This window comes from Danio rerio, chromosome 24, assembly GCF_052040795.2.
Source record: "Danio rerio strain M-AB ecotype USA chromosome 24, GRCz13ab, whole genome shotgun sequence".
Classification (NCBI taxonomy): Eukaryota; Metazoa; Chordata; class Actinopteri; order Cypriniformes; family Danionidae; genus Danio; species Danio rerio.
Window position 1 is genome coordinate 27,312,822 of NC_141044.1, and position 18,317 is coordinate 27,331,138.

Here is an 18,317-nt window from a genome sequence, read left to right on the forward strand (position 1 = left end):
GCTTTTGGATTAAACTAGAGGCTTTTTGTCAGATAATTTTAAACAGTTTGTGGAGATGTAGGTGAATTGTTAAATTGGAGACTTCAATCCAACTAACTTCTCTGGGTATGTGACTCTTGGCAGCTAGCTCTTTGCAACTCTCACATGGTCGCCCACTGAAGCTAAGCAGGGCTGCGCCCCGGTCAGTACCTGGATGAGAGACCACATGGGAAAGCTAGGTTGCTGCCAGAAGTGGTGTTAGAGAGGCCAGCAGGGGGCGCCCAACCTGCAGTCTGTGTGGATCCTAATGCCCCAGTATAGTGACGGGGACGCTATACTGCTCAGTGAGCGCCATCTTTCGGATGAGACGTTAAACCGAGGTCCCGACTCTCTGTGGTCGTTAAAAATCCCAGGATGTCCTTCGAAAAGAGTAGAGATTTAACCCCGGCATCCTGGCCAAATCTGCCCACTGGCCTCTGTCCATCATGGCCTCCTAACCATCCCCATATTCCAGTTGGTTTCATCTCTGTCTCTTCTCCACCAATCAGCTTGTGTGTGGTGTACGGTCTGGCGCAAAATGGCTGCCGTCGCCATCATCATCCAGGTGGATGCTGCACACCGGTGGTGGATGAGGAGATTAAAATGGGTGCCAATACACATACACAGCTCACAAACTGTACTTCGTTTGCAACTGTTTATTCTCAAACAGAGGAAAGTTAATTTGTTAATATTATGTGCAAAAGGTTAATATTTTTCACAATATTATTTTTTATAACTATATTTTTGTCAGAAGAAGATAAATTGCAAGTATTCAGTTAACAAGTATTAACAAAACAGAAACAATAAAAAAAACAAATAATTAAACAAATGTATAAATAAAAAAGAAACATACTTCCAGGATTGTTCGCTCATATTCAGCAATGATGCAGATTCTGCGGCAGACATATCGGCCTACCTCTCGTCTTCCAGCCGCTGTTTCTCTTCCTGCTCCTTCAGGACTCGGGCCAGGCGTCGTCTCTCTGCCAGCAGTCTGGAGGCCTCCTCAGCATCAGTCGTACCTGCTTTCCCAGTGGGAGTCACTGGAGACTCTGAAACACAACACAGGAGAGCCCACTGCATTAGAAGAAACAATAGCACATGGGTTTGAAACAATATGAGTACATGATAAGGGAATTAAAGAGAGAGAGAGAGAGAACTTTGAGTTTATTGCCACATCAGCTTCTATGGTCGTTGCAAAAAAAAAAAAAAATCAAGTTTACCACATTTTATAAATACCACTTTTCTATAATTTTACAAATATTCTAACAATTAAGTCATCAACAACAATAAATACACAAGATAAAAATACATAAATAATAATAGTGATAATATATAAGATAAAAATCTAAAACTGTTTTTTAGGTTCACCTTTGATAAAACTGTTACAATTTTAGAAGGATTCACATTTAAAACTATTTCATTTAATGTCTCTCCAGATAAAAATTGTTGTCTGATAACATTAATAATAGGGCATTCCACAAGAATATGTTTATAAAATTAAAGAGAAAATTATATTACTACTTAAAATGAAATATATAAAAACAAACTAATGCTACTACATGACATCTTACCATAAAAAAGTAAATGATAAATGTTGTCCGTCATGATCACCAGCGATCTAACCTTCATAGATCGCTGGAGAACATTCACATTTACATTACAATCCTGTTTCAATATGAACTACAAATCCTGTCATGGAACACACACCTGCTCCAAGTCTTCATTGATTACACTAACACAGCTGATACTACTGATTACACTTCACATATATACGGCTCACTTAATGGCTGCGTCCGAAACCGCCTACTACTCAGTAGGTTCTGCATTTGAATGTAAATGTACTACTCGGCCGTTAGAAAAGTAAGTTCTGTACTACATCCGCCATTTTGTCAATAGTCACGCGACCTACTTGCGTTATTTGCGTCGCTTCACTCCCATTCATGTATTAGCTCGCGGGGCATCATGGGATAGCGCAGCGTGCATGGGATGCGCACTCCAGCATGTCGCCGGAAGTAGTATGTCATCCGGGTACTTCACACATACTGATTTTCGAATTCTATGAATTCGGACATACTACTCGGCTCGCTTACTGATTTTAGCGTACTATATAGTATGGAAGTATGCGGTTTCAGACGCAGCCTAAGACACTTATTGCTGAGTTTTGTTTATCTGTTTGTGAACTTTACAACGCATTTCTTTTGCCTTTTTGTGTTAAACCTTCGCTTTGCCGTGCTTTTGAACTTTGTTTTGTTTGTTTACGTTGCTTGCTCTATAATGAGAATGGGTAGATGACAACAGAGATGCGGATCCAAATGTAGTGGTGGGCAAAGCGAGGCTTCATGAAACACTAAAACAGTCTAAGCAAATGTGTCAAAGCTTCAAAACGTTTTGAAACTCCACTCTACAGTAACACCAATTGGTCATTTTTAAGCATTACACAATTGCCAACACAATTGGCAAAGAATCTTAAGCAAATTCAGGTATTACGCCCCATTCACACGGGGCGTCAGCATCAATGCTTCACATCACATTCACTTTGAATGGGTGATGTCAGGCGTTTCTGAACTGCATTGTGGATCCGTCTGCACCGCTTCAGTGTTTGGACTTTCTCAACTTTTCAAGTGCCAACGGAAGCTTCAGCCAATCAGATCCCTGTATGCAAATACATCAGCTCAGACAGTAACCGATTGCTTACTAATTTTATTGGATTACGCTGCTATGACTATCACGTCAGCCCCAACTTCAGACATGTCCTCTGTCAAGTGTTGACGCCGAAGCCCCATGTGAATTGGGCGTTAAACCCCCCGTTGTAGTGTTGAAGCTTCAAGTGATTTATTAAAGGGGTGAGAGTTCCTGACGAGCATGCATCGAAAGTGGGTTAGAACCCAGGGCGATGCAGCTATAGATGTTAGTTTTTAAATGCTCCTTTCCTGTAATATGTTTTGTTTTAACATTGATCTGACATCCGAATAAACACTTTGTGAATAAATATGTCATGTTTAGGTCATAAAAAAGTGTTGCTGCTGGAACAGATATGGTTGCGGACAGAAGATAACAATAATTTTTTGACATTTTTCATTAAATTTTCCATTTATTTGGTTTTATTAACGTCTACCCCAACACTAAACCCAACAGTCACAGTACTATAAAAATATTCATTTCTGTTATACAGTGTTACAAAAATAATGCTATAATAATGGCGCATCCACAACTGTACCCTATCTAGACCACACCATAAAACAGTAACATTATTAAAATACATAAAATAATCATTTCGGAGTATTTTTACAAGTCGGGATTTGAACCCAAAAGCCATTTTCAAGCTTCAGTCCAGTGTTTCAAAACACTTGCACTTTGGGATCTCAACATGTTTTGAAACATCAGTTTCATGTCAGCCATCCGTATTCAAATGCACGTTTACTGAGAATGGTCAGGCAAGCAACGTTTAACACAAGGGCAAACAGCATACACAGGCAAATCCAGATTCGTAGACAAAATAAAAACTGGTCAGTGGTCAGAAGGCAGGCAATGTAAACAAACAAAACAACAAAGCAAAGGTTTAACATGGCAAGGCAAGGCAAAGGAAAAAAGTCATAAAATTAACAAATAGATAAACAAAACTAAAGCTGTGGTCACATGGCACGTTTATCCCCATAAACTTCCATTCATATGTACGCGAATACATCAGACAGGAAACACAAGGTCGTGCAACAAAAATTTTAAACAATCGCTCGCTTTTTTTACTGCCAAATCATCTTGTTTAATCATGACCCTTTTTGCAGTGCTGTACAACAGAATTTTGCAAACACAAACTCTAGTGTGATTCTCGCATTAGCAATGAGTGTTTTAAAGTGAGTTGTATATTTGTAAAGTTTAATCAGTCCATGAGCAGCAGCAGCATCAGTGTAATCAATGGAGACTTGGAGCAGATGTGTGTGTGTTGCATGACAAGACTTGTAGTTCATATTGACACAGGATTGTAGTCCATGTAAATGTGTAAGTTTTCAAGTGATCTATAAAGGTTAGATAGCTGGTGATCATGACAGTTGTCTATGCTGTATAAAATAAAATACGACAGAAATAGTGATGATATGGTTAACTGAAATTATTATATAAAACTAATAAAATAATAATTTTATATTTGAAACAGCATGCTAAAACATTTTTAAAAAGATGACACAGATGCACGTCCAAAAAACGTAAAATTAAAATAGCTACCTGAAACAAAGTAACAATCATTGGTATTAACTAAAACAAAAGATTTAAAACCTTACTCTGGTTACTTAATATGAAATCAAAAATTATGATAACTGTACTATAAATTCAAACACAAATACAAATACAAATAAAATAGTATTGTGCTTTTCAAAACATGCTTAATATTGATACAAAACTAAACTATATAACAAACAAAAGTGCTGCTATTGCTATCTGAAATTAAAACTAAAACTATTAAAATTATTGCTGCTAGTTGATATTGTTTACTAAAGTTAGGGAAAAAAAATATTAATACAAAAATTTTAATAACTGTATTAAACATTTAAACTATTAAAATAATATACAATTACAAAAAAAGCACACTTAAAAGGAAAATGATAAATAGTGATACTAAATTAAATTAAATGGTATAAGATCCCACCAAATGTGCTGCTATTGCTATCTGAAATAAAAACAAAAACTATTAAGATTAACATTTTTATCATTAAAGTTCATTAAAATAAATATTAAAGATAAATATTTAAAATCTGAAACATGACAAATTAAATAAAAAAATAATAATAATACCAATGAATGAACATTACAGAACATTAATCTCAGGTGAACTGTTGCTTTCACCTGCGTTGTGTCCAAACTCTTTGCTTGTGGATTTGGGCATTCTCTCAGTTCTGGAGCTCTTTCTCTCTAGAGTGCTGTATCCTTTACTCCCCTCCGAAATTTTCTCTTCCCCGTCCCGAATTCTGTTCTCAGCACTGGGTGTTGTTGCTCTGTGTCTCATTGGGGATGAAGGAAACTGACCCGGAGAGGCTGGAGACTGAATACGACTCTTACAAGACTTAGATCTGAATCACAAGAAAAAAAAAACATCATAGATACTCCATCTAAAGTCTATAAAAGAGATTTTATTTTTTACATTTAATTATTTGCTGCAACAGGTCCACCTTTTCGGTGTGCTGGGGTTTTTGCGAGTGGAGGAGGAGCTTCGAGTGGGCGTTGTTGGAGACTCCAGTTTCTTCATCGTCGAGTCAGCTAAAGTTTGGGCGATGCTTTTTTCCGGCTTCTCAGTCTAAGTAAACCAAAACACACAACTGAGTTATCTATTTGTCTAATTTACTGCTCAATGAGGACTTAAAAGCTCAAAACCTAAAGAATTGTATCTCAGTCAACCTACAACTTTATAGTCATGTTTATAACATTTGGCAGTAGGGCTGTGCGATTAATCGAAATCGAATCACAATCGCAATTCGAAATGTTGCGATTAGTTAATCACATAACTGCAATATGAAATATATATGCATTATTTAATTTACCCCGCACAGAGCAAATGCGTGACTGCTGGAGGTGCTGCAGTCAGATCACATGACTTTTATTGCCAGTTACGAAAGTCACTTTGTCAGATTAAGAAATTTTGTCTTGATAAAATCTTGACTTGTCGTGGGTAACAAATGTGCCACACTACACGTTCCTTCACGTTCAGGCATTCCGTGAAGTCTGTGACAAGCGTTATTTACCAAAGCAGTCACAAGCACTGCAAACTTATCTCAATTTCAATCAATTTAATAAACACTTATGCTTAAAATAACTTAAAATAATGACATATCAAAAAAATTTGCAAATATATGACAGAGGTTTTTGTTACATCAATTACAGTGAGGCATTAATTAAATCTTTTTTTTCCATTAAGTGAAAAAAAAAATTCATCCAACCGCACAGTTGAGTAGTGAACGGGCTCAAAAAAAAAAAAAAAAAAAAAAAAAAAAAAAAAAAATATATATATATATATATATATATATATATATATATATATATATATATATATATATATATATATATATATATATATATATTTTATTTTTGATTTTTTTTATTTTTGATTTTTTTTCTTGGAAAAAATATATTTTTGAAACTAATTTCATTTGTTACAATTTGTATCGTAATTTTAATGTATTTTTTGTTGGTCAGTTATCTACTAGATAAACAAGAATAACAAATACCATCTGAGGTGAAGAGCTTCAAAACCAGTTGAGAAAATAAACATGTTAGACCTTCTGTGATGGTGTTGTGAAGCATCACAAATGGTATACCACATTAGAAACAATTCATGAGAAGAAACAATTGAATCTTGTGTTACAACACCCACTTGTCGTTTTACGACTGTCCACGACAGCCTACGTCAAGGAAATTGTGCCGAAATCTGACTGGGGCTTTTTTACCAGCCAATTGAGTGAGCACACTTTCATTCTGCCAATCAGAATTGCGCAACCGAAATACACCACAAATAAAAAAATAAAACAAACAGGAATTATGGGATTATGGGATCTGCTGCTTCAGAACCATAACAGATGAATTAATATCAAAGAAAAACAGCATTTGTAATATGGCGATATTTTGGTTTTAAAGTCACAGACACCGAACAAAAACAGGTCATTTTTAAGAGCTGTCGCTAGATTGTCGTCACGGCCAACAGATTATTGAGCTACAATCAAATTGCAATCGCAATATCTGTCAAAAAAAATCACAATTAGATCTTTTCCCCAAATCACACAGCCCTATTTGACAGATTTACAGCAATTGCAGAAAAAGAGAGAGAAAAATAAATATTTTATTGCCATATAAGATTCACTATTGACTATTTCACGGCAAAAACTAAATTTACGAACAGACTTTAAATAACGCTTTTCTACAGAACAGGTTTATAACCATAAAAAGACATAACAATAAATTATTCATGAAATAAAAACCTAAAACAAGATATTTTTTAAATATTCAAAAATTTGAAGCATTTAACATTAGAATTCTATTGTTCATGGTCCATGGCTGTCTCACGTGTGTTCATAGTGTGTATAATTACATATTACTGTGTAATATGTCGCTTATTAAAATTTAAATATTAATTTTAATAGATTTTTTAAAATATTAAAATGCATTTGTCGATGTATAAATTAATACTAATATTAATCACAGCCACAAGTATGGCATCTAACTCAAAAAAATTGACAATTTTATTATTATTTTCTATGAATTCTGTTCTATGAAGGATAATTTTACAAACAAATGAAGACACTCATATTTAAAATACATCTTGTTTCAAGCTTAAAGAATGAAATTGGTATCAGAATAGACCAATTTGCTATTACAAAACTCGCTTTATGAGTCTACAGAATGTAATACAGTAATATATTTATTTAAAATGTATCATATATCCGCCCTGGTTGAAAATCTACAGTAATAAATCTATGACCTGGACATGTACAAATCCGACTGGAGCAGTTGCTAGGCGACCGGCTTCTCTGAGGGCTGTGTCCCACTGTGCTTTGCACCAAAAACAACTATCTGACCAAATGTCTGCTGATCAGACCTGAGGGGTTTTCGGGGTGGTGGCCGCTCCTCTGGAGTCGTCCAGTGGTCCACAGAATGAAGCACTGACCTTCTTCCTCTCTGCTCTGCTGGGTGAAGCCCTGTAAGGAGACCTGTGAGGGCTGGAGGAGGCTATTCGGGAACAAAGACAAGACACTGAGGGGTCACAGAGGTGACGGGAGGACAAAGGAGCCAATGGGGCAGGGCAGAAAATGGAATCATTTAAATATTGGAGGTTAATACAAAACCACTTGCCTTTCTCTGTCATATTGGGCAAAGTAGCAGAGGACGAGGAGAGGTGTCTGCTCAGGAGAGAGTCTGGAGAGTCGGGCAGAATCATAAAATCTTGGACTGCGGTGAAACCAGATATTACGGAGAGAGAGGAAGGAAAGCGATCAGACAGATGATAATGATATTCACTCACAGAAGATAAATGCCTGAAGCTTTCCTTTCTGATTAATAATTAGTGGGCATTTGGGCATGAATATTTATATTGATCCAGGGCTCGTTTATGTGAAGTTGATTTCTGTACAGATGATGTTTATGTAGCTTGTGTGTGAGAGTTTGATGGGATGTGCAACTGAATTTAAAATGAGATGGCAGATGAGACTCTCTGTGTATTCTTTATGGGGTGCAACGCAGCTCAAGGCGAATCCGGAGGATTATACATCCTCTCACATCCGGACGGTAGTATGATAATGATATTACTGTGTGGGGAAAAAAAATAAAGGTCGCCAAAGATAATGCAATAAAACTTTGTGTCCTGCAAAGAGATCTGCACAATTTAGTACAATCACACCAACATGAAAAATATGTGTTCAATCACTTAACCTCAAAGTCATTCCAAATGAATATATTTACGATTTTTGATACACAAATGAAGACATTTTTAGTGAAATCAGAGTTTTCAAATCTTTCAGTTGAAAGTCATCCAATTCTCTGGCACATTAAAACTAGGGATGCACAAAATTTCAGCAGCCTGAAATTGTCAGCCAAAAGTAGCGCGTTCCGTTTTTTTTTTAGCTGAAAACATGAGCTGACAAAAAGGCTATGCTGCCCAACAATAAGATGCTGTGCTATGAAACCCATTTGTTTTAATGGCCTGAGACAGATAAGTGGAGTTTTTTGCTACGCAAACCAATGCAAAAGGAGTGGAGAGCAACTTCATCTATACACCATGGTCAAAATAGCTCAATACTTCACAACCCAGGCTCATTTTGAGAACGTACCACTATAAACAATTCTGGAGAGCGCCAAATATGTCCCAGGAGCTACGTTTTTTGTAGTTTTTAGAATCCACCAGGGGGCGCTGTGTTTGCTTTTTGAACTCTGAAATTTTCTCTCGTGACCATTCGTGCCTGGTGTTCTTGCGTAAATCCACCAGAGGCTACTGTCGACTGACTGACTAACTGACTGACTGACTGATTAAATGACTGATCGACTGACCCACCCTCCTGCTTCCCTAAACCCAACCAATAGTGTTTTCAAAACTACCGATTGACCCATCCACCGACATCCCTAATAGCAACCAACAGTATTAAAAAACAATCCAGAAAAAGAAAAGCCCTCGTCTGATTTCACCACATATTCAGATTTTACCACATTATAACCCTGTTATTGACAAAATGCAGCTATACGTACTTCTGGCTACATAATTTGCGATCTCCAGAAACGTATATAGGGATACGTTTTCAGAATGAGTCTGTGTTGACTTATCCACACACACAAAGAATTTTTGGTTTCAGTTCTTGTCAAGTGTATCCAGAATTTTGGTTTTGGGCCAGAATTTTGGTGCATCCCTATTTAAAAGTCATTTAATAACAAAAATATTAATAAAGCAGTTCAATCCAAGTGTTCTGAAGAGACATCATCGCTTTACATGACAAACACATTTAATTTAGGTTTTATTGACTTATAAACATTGATCAGTATGCCCCAGCTTGTTTAAGCTTTAAAACCACTAATATTTGTTATTATGCATCAAGCGGGTATGGCTGACTTTCTGTTTATATTCACTGATTCAGTTTTCAACTTTAGGGCTTAATGCTCTTCTGTACACACTTCGTTTGTACTCAATTAACAACTGAAAAATGCTGGTATTGAAGCTGATATGGATTGTTGTAACCAAGTGTTGGGTCAAATATAGCAAAAACGTTGGGTTTTTGCATATTTGCAACCTAGCAATTTTTTAAATGTAGTGACACTTGCATTTACAAAGATTCTACATAAATCTGCACAATCTTGTAAGACCAAAGACCAAAAGCCCAAAATACTGATAAATAAATAAAGTCAATAAAAATAAATAAAGTCAAATACTGAAATGTATATAAAAACACCAAAATAAAATATGGCTACTTACATCTGCCCACTTTAATAAGTCTATAAACAAGCACAAAGATCCTTAACATAAGTGGACATATGCCACTTCAAAATTATATATATGCAAGGACGTAGAATTGGCATAGATGGAGGGGACCTGTCCCCACCAATATCCACCAATTACTGAAATGTCCCTACCAATAATTTAATCGACTTCAAAATAAAGTAATGCAATTAATCCAAATTCAGTCTCGATTTTGGCCTCCATGATTATGAAAAACAATAATCAGGATAAAACAGTTTAATTGCGTCACAAACCCTTCTAAATATCTCCACCTTCATACCTCCTCAAAGCCCGACTGCAGTAAAATCATGTTAAGTGATCTTTGCAACATGGAATGTAATTGTTATTTTTATTATTAAGTGTTTATTTTATATTATTAAGTACTTTATTTACATTTTAATAGCACAAAACAGAATTTATGCTGTTCAATGCATGCACTCTAGGGATGTATGTGCTCACCAACATCCAAAGCGAACCTACACCCTTGTTCATATGGAATTTTTTTTTTTTATTGATTTGCAAATGTTTTGAAACATCACATCTTTGAGTGGGCGAGGCAGTGGTGCAGTAGGTAGTGCTGTCGCCTCACAGCAAGAAGGTCGCTGGGTCGCTGGTTCGAACTTCGGCTCAGTTGGCGTTTCTGTGTGGAGTTTGCACGTTCTCCCTGCCTTGGCGTGGGTTTCCTCCGGGTGCTCCGGTTTCTCCCACAGTCCAAAGACATGCGGTACAGGTGAATTTGGATAGGCTAAATTGTCCATAGTGTATGAGTGTGTGTGTGTGTGGATGTTTCCAGAGATGGGTTGCGACTGGAAGGGCATCCGCTGCTTAAAAACTTGCTGGATAAGTTGGCGGTTCATTCTGCTGTGGCGACCCCAGATTAATAAAGGGACTAAGCCGACAAGAAAATGAATGAATGACATCTTTGAGTGAATAGACATTCAATTGTAGGGACGCAAATATCTAAGGCCCTGTTTACATCTTATCATTATTGAGATGCATTTTCCTCAATCTGATCACAAATGAACGATGCTAAATAAATGAGCACTCTATACTTTATCATCAAATCCTAGCCAGGCAGGATTTAAACTCTGCAGTCTAAAATCATATGATTGATTATTGATTGATTCTCTTACAAGTCACAATTTGAACACAAACATATCAAACACTCCTTCCCACAATGAAATCAGATCCAGTCAGCCAAAATGCTTCTTAATCCCAGGTGTAACAGGGTCTCTTTTTCAAGTCTGTTTGCTGATCAATGTTTGTGTGAATAAAAGGATCATTTCACATTTATATAGATATAATTTTTTATCTTTTTGCGAACATTTTGATGATAAATTTGGAGAAACAGAAAACTCTGATTAAAATATCTTCATTTGTGTTTTATCTTATGGGTTTGGAATGACATAGAGGTGAAATAACCTTTTGAAGAAAACAACACAGACAAAACAGTAAAGACTACTCATACAGTACAAACACAAGAAAGAAAGGTGCTTGCCAATGCAAATCCTGATGACAGGGTGTGACCAGGGTGCTCCAACATAAATATAGCCTAAAACTGCTTATAAACACACATTCCAAGGAATATAATGATGGTTTTTAACAGTTAAAAACAATTCACAGTTAAACCCAGTTTTGAGTAGATAATACAACACAATAGATTAGAAAAGAACTGAAAATGCTTGTCTTTTCATATAACAGTTTAGTTTTTTCAGATAACATTTGTATAATTCTTTTATCAAGTACAGTCAATTGATAATAACACATAGCAGCATATTGTTGTTTGGTGGCTTCTGAGTTCTAAGTGATATTTAACCTATTGCTGTATATGTAAATATCTAAAAAACTGGAAATTGCGGCACTTTCATTTCACTTTGGTGGCATATTTCCAGCTGAAACAGAATATTGAGTATGTGTTTTTTTTAATTTGGCTTTTCCTCTTATCTTTAACTCGCAGAAAACTAACAGTTGGAGGGGCGTGGCTAACACTAGTTCACCCAAACTGATAAACTGACATCATCAAAGAAGGACCACCATTCCAGAGCAGAAGTAAATGGTCAGATATTGATTAAAGATTACCAAAACAACCTCTTTATCAGTGGAATAACTAACAATGCCCCCTAGCAAAATAAGCATTGTAAATTTCAGCTGGACTTGAAGTAGTTTTTAGCATACTCATAGATTTTTTTCATTGTTTTTTTTTATTCGTTTTAATGGGTCCAAAATGCTGACTTTGTTATTCATATTCCTACATACACATATGTCTCTCCTTCAAAGTAGGGCTGCATGATGTTGAAAGAATCTGGCATTGCGCTATTTTGTTTTTCTGCAATATACTGTATCATGTTAATTTTACCATATGAATTTAATAGCTCTATTTTGAAAGATTTCATTCATTTAGATAGATTGGGATGATCAAGAATTTCAATGCGGTTCTTTTGCATAAATTATAATAAATTACAATAAGGTATAAATACGGCAGACAAAGATAAAAGTGGAATAATGTGCATTATGGTTTTCTGGAGAGTCTAATAGTATTCAGGTACCGAAATGGTCCCACTTTATATTAAATGGCCTTAACTAATATGTACTTACATAGGAATTAATAGTTTGTTACAATGTACTTATTGTGTAAATACATGTATTTACTGTGTACTTATACTTGACTAAATACATGTATGTAATTACATCTTTAATTAACTTTTGTAATTACATTTGTAAATACACTGTTGACCATCCCTTATACCTTAACCCACCCTTAAACCTACCCATGCCACCAAACCTGTCCATAACCCAACCTCTATCCCAACTCAAAAGCACCACAAGTGTTCTCAAATACATTATAAACACAGTATTTATTTTTTGATGTAAGTACAAAGTAGTTAAGGACACTTAATATAAAGTGGGACCACAGAGACTAAACAATCAAGCAAAATAACATGGTCATTAATTTATAAATTATTTAAATTGGATAATATCTTTTAATTTCTAATAAATAATCTAATTCTTTGATGCAACAATCGCGGATACCCACATTACGATATCGATCAAAGTTTTTTAGTGAAGAATGAATAACAAGATGTTTGCCTTGAAAAGCACCATTAACAACCCAAGTAACCACAGAAATAGACAAGAAAACATCAGAAACACAGATGAGCAATTTCAACATACACTACTGTTCAAAAGTTGTTGTTTTTTTTTTTACTCCAACTGAGCAATGCTGCATTAGGTTTGGTCAAACGTTACAGCTTAGACACTTGAAATAATATTTATGTTTTAAATAAATATGAATTACAGTTATTATAATGATTTCTCAAGGTTCATATGACTCAGTAACAGCTATTGAAAATTCAGCTTTGTCAACACTATTGTAGTTGCAATAATATTTTACAATACTGATGCTTTTCCTAATAAATAAATGCAGCCATTAAAGGGCACCTAAAACGAAAATCATCATTTTGAAGCTGTTTGGACAGAACTGTATGCAAGTATAGTGAGTCCCCAGTCATATTAGAGTGATATAAACACAATATGTGAGGGCTGGCCTCTTTTATTTATTTTCCTGACGTTAAAATAAGATCCAAATCCCTGCCATTTTGAGGCCCACCGCAACGTGATGTAGGAGTGCGGTTTCCCCACCCACCAATTTGATTGACAGCCACGTATAAACATGTCTTCGTAGTAACACGTATAACCATATCAATAAGACAGGACGTGAACATGCAGCTGGAATTAAAAGATCTGTTTGACTCTCTGTGGTCATCACTCATCATCAAATGTGATCAAGAATGAGTTTTACAAGTTTAACAACATTTTTTTAGTGCATGTTAATGAATTACAGCAATTTAAATAAGCTTTACTTATCATGACAGCTGCATGTCAGTGCAATTACAAAAGAAGATGCTTCAATCCTGGTTTGTGGACATTAAATCAGGTGTATTTTGTACATTAACATAACAGATATCTATACAGCAGTGGATATTAACTTGTATCCTGTCACATTTGCTGTGCAAAAACAGTGCAAAGTCAAACGTGCGCGCTGTGTGTGTGTAAACTTTGTAATGATATTGTGTGACTCATCGTTGCAGAAAGGCTTGAATTAACTCCATAACAAATACATCCAGTAATCATTGGGAAAATTTTTACAGTAGTATTTCTCACAAACATTACGCGAGATTTGACGCAGCCAAGGCGAAGATTGAGGCACACTCTGACAAGCGAAAAGAAGTAGCATTAAAGGCAGAGGCCACAAAAACAGCCCACACTGTGTTAAGAGCAGAACATTCGAATAATCTGAAAAGTATAATAAATAATCTGATGGGTGTTTTGAGCTGAAACTTTACAGACACTTTCTGGAGACACAAAAGACTTCTCTTAAATCTTGAAAAAGAGGTAATAGGTGCCCTTTAAATTTAAATAATTCTACCAAGCACAAACTTTTGAACAGATCAATTTAAAACGTAAACCTCATGCACATACAAACCATCACAACCACAACATGAATCACTGTGACTCAACATTAAGAGACGTGAGTGCAGATGACACATAAAGTAGCAGGACGTCAGTACCATTCTTGGATTTGCTGGCAGGAGTGAGAGCAGCATGTTCATTGGCTAAGGAGGCTGAAGCAGGAGGGCAAGGCGGGGCAATCTTAGAATCACCTGCACGGCAGGTGATGCAAAGCAGAAACAAGCACAAGTGCGTAAGAGTATTTCACAAGATCACAACCAGTATAATCAGAAATCACAGCAGTGTGCTCCCTGTGAAATACTGAAATCAGCAGTTCATCTCTGACCAGAATGCTGCATATTGTTAAAAAAAAACTGAAAAGTAATTTCGCTAATAAAAGCAGCATGGTAATATGAACCACTGCAAGAATATGAAATAACCCAGAGCACAGCATGCAGCTGATGCGATGATATCAGGTTATCAGAGAGCCTAATGCTCTCCAAGGGCGAACAAACTCAATCTCAATCATTCGCCATTACCTAGAGAAACAAAACAGACGTTACATGCGTGCTGTCTAGATGGAGTGTCAGGATCAGGGCTCTGCACTTGGACAGTGTAAATAATTGATGGAGTTATGAATGCACCACAGATTTAGGGTGGTGCTTTCACATCTGTCTTTAAATAAGAACTGTTTTTAGTGCAATTGATTCACCTCTGGACTACTTATATGTGTAACTGAAAGGCTGAGAAGGGAAAAAAGCATTATTTGAAGTCAGATTGTGTCAGTGACAGAGCAAAACATCTTCAGCTACGCCGCCTAATATGACAGCGCAGTTTATAGTGTTTGTTTTCCAGCTGAAACAACCCATAGCAGAGCAATTGCACAGATGATTTACACTGCCTCTGATCAATCCCTGACAGCGCTAACCTTGACACCTCGAGTGTTTCTCTACATCTGGGGCGACTCCTTGAAATCAGCAACAGCTCGACGGCTGTGTGACACTGCAGCTCTGGGATAAAACAGCTGCATCTGTTTGTTTTCAGTCAATACCTCGGCCGGCTTTTAAAACAAAAGAGCTGCAGTGCAGTTTCCACACCCTGCCTGAGTTCACACAGGGGACTCTCCACACCCTCGCAAGCATCACACACTCACCCTCGCAGGCTCCCGGAGGTCCGCACCACGTCCAGCGTTTGGGCCTCTGATCCGCCTGGAGGTTGCGGTTTGTGGAACGTCGCATCAGGGCCTCCAGTCGCTCCTGTTCGTTGCGTTCCAAAACAGGAAAGAAAAGAGATTCTCTGACTGAGCTTTCACTGCGCCGGCGAGCTGACGGGGATGAGGCTGGCTGCTCCATGGCCAACACCTCTCCTCTCCGTCTCTCTCTCTCCCCCCCTGCTCTTGCTCCCAGTATGCGTGCAAACCCAATGACGTGGGCCTTGCCTCTCTCGCTCTCAGTGACACTCTCTTTGTATCTCTCTCTTTCTCCTCCCAGGTGACTGTGTGTCTAAGAGAGCAAAGCCAGACGGAGGAGAGAGAAAACCACCATACGTAACTCCACCTACACCCTCCCCCATAAGCAGATGACACACGCATGCACAGAAACACCACACACACACTGACTATCTAAATGACATGGGTTACATCAGGGGAAAAAAGGAAGTCTATATATTTTTGTTTATGTCGCTCTTGCTTTTGATCTCTCTCTCTCTCTCTCTCTCTCTCTCTCTCTCTCTCTCCACCCAAGTCTCTCTCTCTCTTTCTTTCTATCCATTCATCCATCCATCCATCCATCCATCCATCTATCTACAGTTAAAGTCATAATTATTAGCCCCCCTATGATTTTTTTTTCTGTTTTATATATTTCCAAATGATGTTTACCAGAGTAAGGAATTTTCCTCTTCTAAAAAAAATTCTCATTTGTTTTGTTTCGAGTAAAAGCAGTTTTTAATTTTTTAAAACCATTTTAAGGTCAATATTATTAGCCAATTAATTAAATAGATATATTTTTTGATTTACCCTAACTTGCCCAATTAACCTCGTTATGTCTTTAAATTATACTTTACACTGAACACTGAACACATTAAGAAATTACTATATAAATTATAGCCTATGATTGTTAGTCGGATTGTTTAGACTTTTTTTGTGTTGTCAATATGCTTGTGTTTATGTAGGTCTATTGCTGTGTACAACATTTGTATATTTATAATTATCTCCGATCATGTGGGGGTTGTGAGTAACTGGCATTGTTATTGTTTTATTAGGGTTTGGGAACCCCTGAATTAGATGATTGAACAGCTTCTTGCTCAAATTAATTTAAAAATCTTGTTCAAGATAATGCACAGAAAGAACAATTCTATACTGTAAATTTAATGTTTCTATGCCATATCTATATATTCTATATATACTATATTTTATATAGTTATATAGTTTATAATCAAGCAATGCAATTTGAATGGCCTCATCTGTTGACATGATGAACTGCAGAGCTTTTGCAAAAATCTCTAAAACTCTACGATAAGATCCTTTCTTAACTGCTGTTTTTTCATGTTTTGTTTTCATTCTTCAAATACAAAAAACATTTTTTTAGGGCCATACTACCAATCTTAATTCTTAATTCATATGACATATGATCCAGCAACAACATATGATGATGTGTGCAGGTGTAGTAGTGGTGTCCCATGTCTTAGGGGAATATTTTCAGCCTTGCCCATCATGCTATGTTTTAAGGGCTAAGGAGAAGAAGTAGGCATAGATGTAGTAGTATATAAAAGATGTAGTGGATGTAGTGGTATATAAAAGAACTAGAGATGGGTCTAAGTCTTTAAGGTCCCATAAAACTTTGAAATGTGCATTTTTATTCTAAATTTGATGTATTCTCGATTGAAACATGAGGATGGGAGTATGAAATGGAGTCCTCTGAGCTCTTCCCCTTTATAAAAAAAAAAACAGCCAATAGCAATTTGTTTTTATCACAGCTCTGCCTCAAGCGCGTCAAATAGGTTGTTTTCACATGACGTCATTGATGACACGCGAAATTCAGATGGGCAGCAAGGAGTTCTTCTACAAGGGAATCGCTACCAGAACATCAAAATATTTCTGTTTTATGGCGTTTATAATTGTTAAAGTCGGACAAAAAAAGAAATGCCGAACAGCTTTTATAGACTTCCAAATGTTTCAGCTCATAAAGGGGGGAAAGTTCAAGAAACTGGCAGAAAAATGTATGTAATAAACAGTTATTCAATACATCCAAGTGTACAAATTTTTTTGTAACACAATAGTTTGTTTGACAGCACTAATAAAGATTTTATACAGGCCTAGCTATGTCTATATATTAATGTGTTAACATAAAAATCAGATGCAAACACCACACTTTTACAAAATCCAGGAGAATATAAATAATGTACCCTGCCATGTAATCGCTGCATTGAAATCTCCGTCTTGTTTTGCATTAATCCATGTCTTTACTGGGGTTTCGGTGGAATAAACAATCATAACATCGAGAAGCGCAGCAGTGGTGAATGTTTGTTGATAGTAACTTAATTTCATTGACCGAACAAAAAAAAAAAAATGCAACCCTTGTGACAAAACTAGACCAAAAATAAATAAATAACAATGTAGACTAAGTGTCCACGCTTTTGTATGCTTTCATCTGTTATTTTGTGATGTCTGGAAGATAACTGCATGGGAAAAAAACTATAGTAATTTATAATAAATATGCTTTTAAACCACATAGTAAAGTGTATAATCTGTACAACTCTTTGTTAATGAAGGTTACATAATATTGTAGTAAACTGATAAACTGAAATAAATAATGTAACGCTAGTTTAAACTGTGGTGCATTGTGATTATAGCGTAGAAAACTGAAGCCTATTGAATTTGTTTATTACTACAGTG

The 18,317-nt window shown here is 36.3% G+C and overlaps 1 protein-coding gene across 8 annotated transcripts in view; it reads right to left on the bottom strand.

The window, feature by feature from the left end:
- Window positions 1–18,317, bottom strand: part of map7d2b (MAP7 domain containing 2b) — a 42,396-nt gene that overhangs the window by 10,282 nt on the left and 13,797 nt on the right. For 2 of the 8 annotated variants that reach the window (XR_015525011.1, XM_087309572.1), the window contains exons 4-10: window positions 15,579–15,681; window positions 14,545–14,637; window positions 7,849–7,944; window positions 7,595–7,725; window positions 5,178–5,302; window positions 4,855–5,078; window positions 935–1,067 (exon numbers count right to left, since the gene is read on the bottom strand). Coding sequence is in view for 5 of the 8 variants with exons in the window: in XM_087309572.1 (XP_087165698.1) it covers window positions 935–1,067; window positions 4,855–5,078; window positions 5,178–5,302; window positions 7,595–7,725; window positions 7,849–7,944; window positions 14,545–14,637; window positions 15,579–15,681 (905 nt within the window). In the remaining 3 variants the exon portion in view is untranslated. Of the gene's footprint in view, window positions 1–934; window positions 1,068–4,854; window positions 5,079–5,177; window positions 5,303–7,594; window positions 7,750–7,848; window positions 7,945–14,544; window positions 14,638–15,578; window positions 15,928–18,317 lie in introns of all 8 variants that reach the window. The other 6 variants (XR_015525013.1, XM_087309574.1, XR_015525012.1 and 3 more) reach the window with 4 other exon arrangements.